Raw genomic sequence first — 13,173 nt, 5'->3', positions numbered from 1 at the left:
TTCGCCCCCCAAAAAAAGGCTTGTATTGTCTTTACATCATGAATTTAACGGTGCAATCTTAAATTTGTTTGATGCCTTCTTGAATGATTTCAGTAGAAATGAGAGGAAATCTAACAACGTCCATTATGGTGTAGGTAACATGCTGTTTGGCGTCATTAACAGCAGCTATGGTATATCATACTCCTCCTATCGTTGTGGTATTTGGTTGGAACATTTATACATCATGACAACCTAAAGTTATATAGATTTTCTTCTTGCTGGTTTGTTCCAATAAAGGCTGCATTCCTTTGTACAACTCTCTAACTCATAAAGCAAAAGATGACTGGCATTCAAAATATAAGCAACATCCATTTAGCAGCAGACACATGCTCTGTTTATATGCATAATCTGTTAATGATATTTTAGTGACTTCTTATTTACATAGGCAGGATGTCAACATGCTGTGCAATCACCGTATCAATACTTTAAATTGATCTGACATGATCAATTAACAACTCTAGAATAATACTGTAAAGATATGTCTTTTAGCACACTCGTAAAGCTTCTGTAAGGAACATTTTTGACATGGATGATCTTTCTCAGAGCCTGTTTGGATTCATGAGCCCAAACTTTCATAGGATTCATAGTTTGGGTCTGCATAATTAGAAAAAGAGAAATTTTTTGTGCACCGCATGCGGTGCGGAATGCGCACATACATGTGGTGATTAGTTCACGCATAGAGCCGGATAACAGTGTGGGAAAAAAAGAAAAAATATTTTCTCTGGCTTCGTGTGTGAGTCAATCATTGTGCATGATGCGTGCGGTGCATAAAGAATTTTTTAGAAAAAATAAGTTTAGATTAGGCCTGTATTCAAAAATATTCGAGAATCTGTAGAGTGGGCTGATCCGAATCCTATGAGATAAAAAAATAATCTCATTTTTTCTAATTGTATTGGTTAATTGTGAATCCTACGAGATTTCGGACCCAGGAATCCAAACAGATTCTGCATTACAAATCTAGGTGATCCGCTGAATATCATAATATCATGATACGATATTTTTTTTATTTTTTTTATTTTTTTTGGAGAGACAGAACTTAGAGGACAGTTGAACAGTACTATCTGCTGCTTCCAGGTGTGATGTTGGGCAGTGTTATTAAACCCGGCCCGACCCGATCGGTCGGACCGAAAACCCGGTGACCCAGTCAGAAGACCGGGCCGATTATCTAATTAAACCATTTATGTTTAAAATCCGGTTAAAACCGCATGAACCGGCCAGTTGAACCGTGAACCGTCTGACCCGATCTAACCTGGTTGAGCCGTAAAATTAAAAATTAAAATCTTCTGATCTTCGAGATCGACAGTTCGACTTCCCGTCGTCCCTTCGTCTGTCTTTGTTCCCGAGCTCAAACCCCAGCCTCAGCCCATCTTCCCTCGATGACGAAATCAGCAGCGGTAGCGAAGGAGGAGAATCGAGTCTTCTCCGTCTCCGGTGAGTAATCTGTTATCTAACTCTTTTTTTTTTCCAAATCTCCGAAGTCCGGCAGTGAATAGGACCCAGGAATCAGCCCCTCTGTCCGCTTCCTCCAAGGCTCCAACCACGAGTCCGCGACCGCCCTCCTCTGCTCGCCTCCTCCCCTCCGGACCTCCCTCTGCCTCTTTCTTCTCTGCTCGGACGCCTTCCCCCTCCGCCTCCTCCTCCTCCACCGTCCGGGAATCCGCCGTCCACCTCCTCTTCCTCTGCTCAACCCCCTCCCCCCTCTGCCTCCTCCGTCGGCTCCTTCCCCCCTCCGCCATCTCCTCCTCCTCCGTACGCTCGACTCCCTCCCCCCTCTGCCCCCTTCCCCCTCTGCCTCCTCCTCCCTCGGCTCCCTCCCCCTCCGCCGCCTCCTTCTCCTCCTCCGTACGCTCAACCCCCTCTCCCCTCGGCCTCCTCCTCCGCTCCGTTCCCTCCCCCCTTCGCCTCCTCCTCCTCCTCCGTACGCTCCCCCCTCTGCCTCCTCCGCTCGGCTCCCTCCCCCCTTCGCATCCTCCTCCTCCTCCATATGGTCGTCTGCCTTCCTCCCCCTTCCGCCGCCTCCTCCTCCTCCTCCATATACAACCGCGGACATGGCGAAAAAAAAAATTTTTTTTTTTAAATGCTGTGACAGTGTGAGTGTGTGACTGTCTGCAGACACGATGAAATTTTTTTTTTTTTTAAAATACTGTGTGACTGATTGCAGTGTCACAGTAACACTAGACACCACAGTACAGTAAACACCCGTGAACATGAAGAAATTTTTTTTTTTAATGATGCTATGCTGATTGATACAATAAATATTAAATATTATTTTTTTAATTTCTGTAATCTGTGATCACCGTGAGTTTTACTCTATAGGATCATGGGAAAAAAAATTGGATAGAAATGAAAGAAGATGTCGATAACTTGATCTTGTTATTTATTTATTTTATCTTCTACTTATAAATTATAGCTTAATTTAATTTTCTTTGCAGATTATCAAAATGGCCTCTGTTGAGGGAAGTATGCCATCCATGGATGATTCAAGTAATACTTCATCCACTCAAATAATTGGGGTTAGAGGTAAAAGTGATCCTGCATGGAATCATTGTAGAGAAGCTCCTGAACTTAGTGGTAATACCAAAAGGATGAAGTTGGCATACTTGTATTGTGGAAAATTATTTGCTGGTGGTGGGATCAATCGCTTCAAACAACATCTTGCAGGAGTAAAAGGAGAAGTAGAACCATGTCGCAAGGTGCCGGCGGATATTCGCCATCAAATGATACAAAATATTCAAGCTATTAGTGAGAAGAAGAAAAGAACAAAGGAAATGGATGAAGATTACAATCCCTTTAGTGCAAGGCATAAGGAACATCAAGAACAAGTATATTATAGGCAATTAGGTGAAGATGATGACATACAAGAAATTCCTCCCTCATCAAACAAGTCTACGGGTAATACAAGAGGTAAAAATATAGAAGGTGGAAAAGGAAAACAACTAGGAACAATTGGAAATTATTTCATGCCAAGAACAATTCCTGGTGCTCAACCAACTATAAAAAGCTTGTTGCAAAACAAAGAAGCAGTTGAAAGGTGTGATCTTGCAGTGGCAAAATGGATGATAGATGCATGTGTGCCATTTAATGCTGTCAACTCTAAGTATTATCAGTGTATAATAGATGCCATAGCTAGTATGGGGTCTGGTTACAAAGCTCCAAATTTTTATTATGTTCGTGGTTATTTGTTAACCAAGAATGTTGATGAGGTGAAAAAGTATGTTGAAAGCTTTCGTGCCACATGGAAGAAAACAAGATGCACAATCATGGCTGATGGATGGACAGATCAATGTAGGAGAACTTTGATTAATTTTTTAGTTTATTGTCCTAGAGGGATCGTATTTTTGAAAAGTGTGGATGCTTCAGATACCTCAAAGACAGCTGATATGTTGTACAAGTTATTCAAAGAAATTATCATATCCGTTGGTTTTGAAAATGTGATTCATGTAGTGACTGATAATGCTGCAAACTATGTTGCTGCCGGTAAAAAGTTGGAGCACGACTTTCCTACACTTTTTTGGTCACCTTGTGCTGCTCATTGTCTTAATCTCATCATGCAAGACATTGGCAAGTTAGTTTCAGTGAAGAACACCGTAGCCCATGCTGCAGGTATCACAAAATATATTTATAATCATTGTTATCCTTTATATTTGATGAAAAAATTTACTGGTGGAAAGGAGATAATTCATCCGACACCTACACATTTTGCTACTAATTTTATTGCTTTACAAAACATATTGGGCCACAAAGATGCATTAAGAGCAATGGTGACTTCTAGAGAGTGGACAACTTCAGCTTATGCTAAGGATAGTAAAGGAAAAAAGCTAGCCGATGACGTGCTTAATTCTCTTTTTTGGAATGAATATGCAACCATTGTTAAACTAACAGAGTCTTTAATTCGAGTTTTGAGGATTGTTGACAGTGATGATAGACCTTCAATGGGTTACTTGTATCATGCTATGCATCAAGCTAGAGATGAAATGATCAAGAGATTTAGAAGGAGAAAGATTGTAGTTGAACCTTATTTGAGAATAGTTGATTCTCGGTGGGATTTGCAATTACACCAAAATCTTCATGCAGCTGGGTTTTGGTTGAATCTCTGTTTTCAATATGACTCAGAACTTATGGATAAACATCCTTGTAGCGTTTCTGGACTCTTAGATATCATAGAGAGATATTCATTTGGTAATCCAACCTTACAGAGGAACTTAACTAATGAGATGAGGTTATTTAGAAATACAGAAAATGACTTTGGACGCTCATCGGCTATAAATGATCGAAGTCGCTTGGCTCCAGGTAAGTTTGTTCCTTAGTTATGTTCTTATACTTTCATTAGTTTCATTGATATAAAGTTTTTTCAATTACATTCTATTTTAACAAATACAATATTTTGTATCTAGATGAATGGTGGGTCACCTATGGAAGTTGTGCACCTAATTTGCAAAAGTTAGCTATTCGTGTTTTAAGCCAAACTTATAGTGCGTCCGGGTGCGAGAGAAATTGGAGCATCTTCGAACATATTCATTCTAAAAAGAGAAATAGGTTAGAGCATCAAAGGCTTAATGATCTAGTATTTGTGCACTATAATTTGAGACTACAACAAAGGTAATTTTATTATGAATGATATCCAATTGCTTGTATTTATTTCTTGTTATTTAATTTTCAAACTAACAAATATTAAATACAGATTTTATTTCAAGGGTTGCAACTATGATCCTATTGACTTTGAATTGTTTGATGATAATGATGCGTGGATATTAGTCGATGAGCCATCGGAGTTAACTAGTGAGGAATTAGAAACTTTTCACTGTGAATTGGCATCATGTTTTATTCAAGAAAATAATAATAATGGTGAGCAAATTATTTTATTATATAGTTTATGAATAAAATATTATTACAATTTTATTACATATGATTTTTTTTTTAACTTTTTGTTAAATTGTGATTTTGTAGATATATTGAACTTGGAAGATTTGGATGGTGATGATGGTGAAAATGATGGAAATGATGCGAATAGGAGAGAAGATGGAGGAGATGAGAACATTGCAACTCAAGAAGATGTTTTTGCAAATATTGACATAAATTTCAGTCCATTAGCTTGAATTTTTATGTTATGTACTTGTTTATCCCTTTTAACTTTTTTTTTTAAAAGATATTGAAGTGAAATGTCGTACATTATTATGTACTTGTTTGTTAAAACTTTTCATTTTGCTAGCAGATGTGGATGGTTATGTTTTAAACTACTAGTTATTATGTATTTATAACTTTATGCCATTAAATCTTTATATTCATCAATATTTTAGTCTAATTATTTGTATTTATAGGATTACAGTTTTGTTTCATTTGTATTTTGATACTTGTAGCATTGGAATATATATTATCAGGACTATTATTGTATTTCTGGATATAAACAGGTTATTAAATTTTGGATTTTATGGTTTGTGCATTGACCCGCCGGTTCAATCGTTGACCCAACGGTTGGATCGGTGACCCACTAACCCGGTGCCTTATCCGGGTCAAGGCCCGGGCCGGGTTTAATAACTTTGATGTTGGGGTCTGAATTCCCGACCGAAAGCATGAATCATGGGCTCTCGGTCCCACAACACAAGGAAGGCACTCATTCTCAAGGGTAAGACACAAATAAGAAGAGATGCTTTTGTAGGTACACTGGTTGGAAGATGAGGAAGAAATAAGAGGCAGACTGTAGGACAGAAACACTTCTTTTATTTTCTTTGCTCCCCTTTTCCCACCCCCCTCCCATGTGACCATTTGTCCCCAACTTGAACCACATCTCCCGCCAGCCTCTAGTTGTGGAGATAATGTGTGAATGTTTTCATCATTTCAGATGAAAATGAACTGGCTTGAAGGTAGGCTCTGTTGGATTCTGCCTATATGGGGCGATTACTAATGCGCTACGAGGGTTTTGAGAGAATGCCTTCTCTTTCGCTCTCTCTCTCTCTCTATATCATTTATGCACGCAGCGCAGTCACTCGAGAGAAAAAAAATAAGAATTTTTTTTGCTACGATCTTTTGATTTCGATCAGAATGATGATTCAACTCTGATTGGCCTAAATTTTGCAGGCGTATTCCTTGCATATGATTGTCCACATCCAACAGTTTGATTGTTGTCGGGTATTCTCTAATCTAGATTTTTATTTGACTTTGGATTATAAGATTTTCAAAATTGTTGTTTATTATGGATTTGGTGACTTATAGTTTATGTGATCTCTGGAGTTTTCAGAAGAACTGTGTATTTCACTGATTATAACGAAGGTTTTTCTTCCTGGCTTGGCCCGTGATTTTTTTCATTTATGGATTTTCTATACAAAATTTATGGTATTTTTTTGTGCAGTTTGATTTGTCTTTGCTATTGATGCTGGTTATTATTGGTTGCTTGTATTTTTTTTAACAAACTAGTAGTAGAAATCATTTAATCTCACAAAAAAAAAATCAACTTGCTCGTCTTTCCTAACGAATTGGTATCAGAGCCGGTTCGGCTACAGTGATATTGTGTGATTAGATAGAGGACAATGGCATAGGTACCATATTGAAATTAATCCAGTCGAACTATTCGATCTGGAAGCCAAGGATGGAGGATTATTTATACTACAAAGATTTGCATGAGCCCATCGAAGGAGAGTGTGAAACCAGAAGGCAAGTCAGAAAAAGAGTGGCAGGTTATGCATAAAAAAGCTTTTGGATTGATCAGGCAGTAGATTGATAACAGTATATTCCATCATTTTGTCACAAAGACCAATGCTAACTCGCTCTAGACAAAACTAGAGGAGTTGTATGAGAGAAAGAGTCCATAAAACAAGATGTTTTTGATGAAAAAGCTAGCCAACTTGAAGTGCAAGGAAAGCCGTTCAGTGACTGAACATCTCAATGAGTTTTTTGACTTGATGAATCAATTGATTAGTGTTAAAATAGCCTTTGATGATGAAGTACATGCATTGCTTCTACTGAGTTCTTTATTTGACAGCTGAAAGACACTTATTGTATCACTTAGCAATTCTGCCCCTAATGATGTTTTGATATTGAATATGATGAAGGACAGCATGTATAATGAAGAAACAAGATGCAGAGAGCAAGAAATCTCTAGCCAATCTGAGGCACTTGTTATAGAGAGGCGAGGGAGGAGTAACAACAAAGCTCCTCAGCACCATAACAAGAACAGAGGAAGATCACAAGGAAGGAAGAACATCAAGTGCTACCATTGTGGCAAGATAGGATACTACAAGAATGAATACAGAAAACTCAAAAGAGAGAATTAAGAGAAAGAGATGAAGAGAAAGATGACAAAAAGAAGGGTACAGCAGCAGCAGCTTCAGATAGTGATGTGTTCATTGTCTGTGATGATGGATATGTCAACCTAATCTGTCAGGATTCTATTTGGATAGTTGATTCAACTGCTTCATATCATGTCACTTCACGATATGATTTTTTCACATCCTATGTGAAAGGTGACTTGGCTAAGTGAGAATGGGAAACAATGGTGTTTCCAAGATTATAGGCATAGGAGATGGATTGCTAGAGACCAGCATAGGAGGCAAGCTACTGCTGAAGAATGTTAGACATGTGCCAGACATTCGCCTCAACTTGATTTTTACAGGTTGCCTTGATGAAAAAGGTTACTGTAGTACCTTTAGTGAAGAGAGATAGAAGCTCACTAGAGGCTCACTAATAAAAGTTAAAGATAAAAAGTTAGACACTCTCTACAAGACAGAAGTCAGGATATGTAGAGGAGAAGTGAATGCTCTTGACGACTCTTCCATTGAGCTGTGGCACAAGAGGCTTGGTCACATGAGTAAAAAAGGCCTAGAACTTCTTACAAAGAAGCAACTCCTACCAGATTTGAAAGGTACTGATCTAACACCATGTACTCATTGTTTGGTTGGTAAACAATATAGGCATACATTTCATAGATTACATCTTCATAGATGTCAGAATATTCTTGATTTGGTTCATACTGATGTCTGTTCTATGAATGCTAAAAGTCTTGGTGGTGCTACTTATTTTGTTACCTTTATTGATAACCACTCTAGAAAGATTTGGGCATATCCTTTGAGATCTAAAGACTATGTGATAAATATATTTAAGTATTTTCATGCAAATGTTGAAAGAGAGACAGAAAAACAATTGAAGCGTATTCGTGCTGATAATGGAGGTGAATACAGAGATCCTTTTGAAAAGTATTGCAAAGATCTTGATATTAAGCTTAAGAAGACTGTTCTAAAGATACTTCAGTACAACAGGATGGCAGAAAGGATAAACATAACAATTGAGAAAAGGATATGATGTATGCTTTCACATGCTAAGCTGCCTAACTCATTTTGGGGTGAGGCAATAAAGACTGCAGTTGATTTAATTAATCTTTTTCTTTCAGCTTCATTAGATAGTGACATACCAGATAGAGTGTGGACGGAGAAAGATATTTCCTACAGACACTTGAGAGTGTTTGGCTGTCAGGTATTTATTCATGTTCCTAAAGATGAGAGATCCAAGCTTGATAGTAAGGCAAGATAGTATATTTTCTTAGATTATGGACATGAAGAATTTGGCTACAGACTATGGGATCCAGTTGATAATGTGATAACCCAGCCCACTAAGCCCAGTAAAAATCCAGCCCACTAAGCCAGTAAACAAAAAAAAAAAAACAAAACAAAACAAAATAGAGCAGGAAGACTCCCGATCGGAGTCTTCCTCTTCCCCGATCAAGAATCTGAGTCCTAGGGCCATTAAAAGATCCTAGGACGAGCTCTATAAGAACCCCCCTCCTCTCCTCTATGGGTAGATCCATCAGTCACCGTCGATTGTCGGAGATTTTTTTTCTGATTTTCCCATTTGAAGCCGCGACTCCTCGACCTGTGTTCGCCGCGATTTCACGCCGGTGGGGGTCACCGGAGGTTGTGGTAAGGTCTCCTTCCTCTCCCTATCTTCTCTCCCTTCTTTCTTGTGCCTGTGGGCACGATTGCCGGCGACGGGTGTCGTCGGATTTTGTTGGAAAAGAGAACCTCTGTTCGGTCTCTTTTCTTCGATTTTTCGACACCGACGGTCATCACCGACCGCCGGTACAGGCCCTCCGAGCTCGGGGGAAGGCCGCCCTTGCCGCCGGCCACCGTCGGGCAAGGGGTGGCCGTGAACGGCTGACGTAGGGAATGGGGACTCTAGGTCCCCTGTTCCGGCCAAAGAAGGCCACGGGGGGAAAAAGAAAAAGAAAAGGAAAAGAAAAAAAAAAGAAAAGGAAAAGGAAAAAGAAAAAAAGAAAAAAGAAAAAAATAAAGAAAAGAAAAGAAAAATATATAATCAAATAATAATAATAATAATAAAAAGGAAAAGAAAAGAAGAAAAAGAAAAGAAAAGAAAAATATATATTTATAAAATAATAAGAATAAAATTAAAATTAAAAAAAAAAGAAGAGAAAGTTTCTCTCATCCCTCTCTAAAGTCTTTCTCTCTCTAGAATTGAATTCATTCTCTCTCTACTTTCTCTCTCTAAAAAAAATTTCTCTCCAAGAAATCCTATGAATCCCTTATTAGGCTATCTTCTCCACTCCTAGGGACCTATGACCTTAGATCGGTTTAGAGCCGAAAGAAGAGATTTAGTGGACTGATCACCAAATCGGTCATTTCTTTATATTATAATTTTATTAAATATATAAAATTTATTGATGATTTAATATTTTAAATAGGACTGTCTGATTCTTTTAAGGAAGATTAAAAGGTCCCGGACGATCGAGGTAAGTGAATTTTATGCTCCTTATTTATTTTTAAAGGATCATGCTTTTATGTAAAGAATTACTATTGATGAAATCATAATTTTTCATAAAATAAGGATCGGCATATGTGATATGAAAAAGCATGTTTTATTATGAGCATTGATTTCATGAATATGTCATATAAAAATAGCATGATTATGAAGCATGAATTTTATTATTTTTTCTATTTATGTATATGTATGTTTTAAGAAAAAGATAAAATGATTTCAAAGGCTCTCAGATAGCTATGAATGAATTCCTTCGGGAAGGTCGACATCTGGAGCTAGCATCCACACGAAACATGGCCCTGCCAGCGGGTATAAAGTTGGCACATGAATTAAGAACTCCGTCGATTAAGAAATATGACCCTGTCATGGGTATAATAGTGACCTTAGCACGAAGGTCTGTGAGCAATATTTTGAAACATGACATGAATACATGATGAAAATGATTTACGATTCATAATTGAGAAATATACATGATTTATGCATGCATGATGAACTTATAACTTGATTTATTATATGCTCTATGAAATATTTATTTTTGCAATAACTGTTATTTGCTAAATGATGCATTATCATAGAAAACTTATGCTTGATCCGGTAAGGAAGCGGAAGTCTACTTACTGAGCTAGTGTAGCTCATATTCTTTTTGTTTTCTTTTTTATGTACAGAGAAATAAGGCTAGGACCGAAGAAAAGAGAATTCAGGCTTGGGGATCAGCAAAGCAAGCTTAGAAATTTTGCACTAAGAATTCAGTTTATGTTTATAGATTGTAGTCATTATGAATTTTAAGACTTGAATTATTTCATCTTTAGATTTAGATGCTCTGAACCAGTTTTGGTTTAATTAAATAATTGAATTGAACTTTATTATTACATTTATTTGTGATACACCTGTCATTATATTTAAGAAGATGAATTTGGCTTCGTGTTATTGTGGGTCCATCCCTTGGTAGCATGGCCGTGTTATGTCCCGAATTTGGGGCGTGACAGACAAGAAGATGATCAGAAGCAAAGATATTGTGTTCATGGAAGATCAAACTATTGAGGATGTTGAATAGACCAAGAAAAGACAGTCGTTCAGAGATGATCTCAGTGACACAGATATAGTCCCTTCATATGCAGTTAACAGAGAGGAGATACAGGGAGATCATCACGAGCCAGTAGATGCTGAGATTTTTGTTGATATTATGCCTACACCTAATGAGTCTCCAACAGCTGATGAAGCAGTCTCTAAGCAGTTTGGTGAGTAGGAACCTACAAAGCCAGCACCTTTAAGGAGATCTAGTGGGGAGAGATAGGCTTCTACTAGATATTTTACTCATGAGTATGTGTTGTTGACTGATGAAGGAGAACTAGAGAGCTACCAGAAAACTACTTTAAGTCAACAAAGTAAAGAGTGGATAAAAGTCATGCAAGAGGAGATGCAAAGTTTGTATGACAATCACACTTTTGAGCTGGTGGAACTACCTAAGGATAAGAAAGCACTCAAGAACAAATAAGTGTTCAAACTAAAGAATGAAGAGAACAGCTCACAACTAAGGTATAAGGCTAAATTAGTTGTGAAGGGCTTTGGTCAGAAGCAGGATGTTGATTTTGAGAAAATCTTCTCATCTGTAGTGAAGATGTCATCTATCAGAGTTATGCTTGAATTAGCTGCTACCTTGAATTTAGAGATTGAACAGCTTGATGTGAAGACAGCCTTTCTCCATAGAAATCTGGAGGAAGAGGTATATATTGAGCAACCAGAAGGGTTCAAGATCAAAGGTAAGGAGTATCTTGTATTCAGGTTGAAAAAGAGCTTGTATGGTCTAAAGCAAGCATCTCGATAATGATACAAAAAGTTTGAGTCATTTATAACCGATCATGGATATATGAGAACCCCTTCTGATTATTGTGTTTTTGTTAAGAGGTTTGATGATGATGATTTTATCATATTTTTGCTTTATGTTGATGACATGTTGATTGTAAGTCATGATAGAAAGAAAATTGATAAGCTAAAAAAAGAGATGAGTAAGTCTTTTATAATGAAAGACTTAGGACCAGTCAGTTATATTCTTGGTATTAGAATTTTTTGTGACAGAAAATAAGAAAGTTATGGCTCTCCCATGAGAAATATATCGAAAAGGTTCTTGATAGGTTTAACATGAGCAAGGCAAAATTAGTGAGCTCTCCACTCGCAGGTCACTTTAAGTTAAGCTCTCAACAGTATCCTACAAGCAGAGAACAGAGGAAAAAGATGAAAAAAATACCTTATGCATCTACAGTTGGCAGTTTAGTGTATGCTATGATTTGCACCCAGCCTGATATTGCTCATACAGTTGGTGTGGTTAGTAGATTCCTCTCTAATCCAAGTAAACAGTATTAAAAAGCAATGAAATGGATATTCAGGTATCTTAAAAGAACATTTGGTATTTGTTTATACTTTGGAACTGATAAACTAGTGTTATGTGGTTATAGTGATGTAGATTAGGCTAGAGATATTAACTCCAAGAAATCCACTTCATGATACCTGATTACTTTTGCAGGGAGAGCTGTGTCATAGCAATCCAGATTACAGAAATATATTGTTTTATCTACCACAGAAGTAGAATATATTGCTGTGACTGAAGCCCGTAAGGAAGTACTCTAGATGAAAAAATTCTTATGAAAACTGAGACTGAAGTAGAAAGGATTCACAGTTTATAGTGACAGTCAGAGTGGCATCCACCTCAGTAAGAATCCAACTTTTCACTTTCATTCCAAATATATTGATATTCGTTATCATTGGATTCGTGATATTTTGAAAAATAAGTTGTTATCTCTTGAGAAAATCCATACTGATAGAAATAGATCAGATATGTTGACAAAAGTATTGCCAAGAGATAAGATAGAGGTGTGTAGACAGATGGCAGATTTGGTGAAGCCCCTACATCGGTCAGAAGGAAGAGATTTATTGGGTTTCGCCCATATGGGGCCCAATCACTAATGGGCCACGTGAGGATTTTGAGAGAGCACCCTCTCTTTTGCTTTCTCTCTCTTTCTCACTTACACATGCATGCAGCGCCGCCGTCCGAGAGAAAAAAAAAGGAATTTCTTTGGCTATGACCTTTTGGCTCTGATCGAAATGGTGATTCAACTCTGATTGGCCTAAAATTTTGCAGACGTGTTCCCTGCATATGGTTCTCCACATCCAACAGTTTGATTGTTGTCGGATACTCTCTAATCTATATTTTTATTTGACTTTGGATTGTGAGATTTTTGGGGTTGCTGTTTGTTGTGGATTTGGTGGTCTGTGATTTATGTGACCTCTGGAGTTTCTAGAAGAACTGTATATCTCACTGATTATAAGAAAAATTTTTCTTCTTTGCTTGACCTGTGGTTTTTCCTATTTTTAAGTTTT

The 13,173-nt window shown here is 37.6% G+C and overlaps 1 protein-coding gene across 1 annotated transcript; it reads left to right on the top strand.

The window, feature by feature from the left end:
• Positions 1–2,480: 2,480 nt before the first annotated feature.
• On the top strand, positions 2,481–5,135 carry LOC140858705 (uncharacterized). Its single transcript, XM_073260017.1, has 5 exons — positions 2,481–3,642; positions 3,784–4,329; positions 4,434–4,638; positions 4,721–4,884; positions 4,987–5,135. Exons 1-5 carry the CDS (start codon positions 2,481–2,483, stop codon positions 5,133–5,135), a joined length of 2,226 nt encoding a protein of 741 aa, XP_073116118.1.
• The last annotated feature ends 8,038 nt before the right edge of the window (positions 5,136–13,173 follow it).

Source organism: Elaeis guineensis, chromosome 6, assembly GCF_000442705.2.
Source record: "Elaeis guineensis isolate ETL-2024a chromosome 6, EG11, whole genome shotgun sequence".
NCBI lineage: Eukaryota > Viridiplantae > Streptophyta > Magnoliopsida > Arecales > Arecaceae > Elaeis > Elaeis guineensis.
The sequence above is the reverse complement of the archived record's forward strand: the minus strand, read 5'-3'. Positions and strand labels throughout refer to the sequence as shown.

Coding starts and splice junctions, on each gene's coding strand:
- LOC140858705 (XM_073260017.1), top strand. CDS start 2,481: ATGGCCTCTGTTGAGGGAAGTATGCCATCCATGGATGATTCAAGTAAT. Junction 3,643..3,783: donor CACCGTAGCCCATGCTGCAG/GTATCACAAAAT, acceptor TGGGCCACAAAG/ATGCATTAAGAGCAATGGTG. Junction 4,639..4,720: donor AATTTGAGACTACAACAAAG/GTAATTTTATTA, acceptor TATTAAATACAG/ATTTTATTTCAAGGGTTGCA.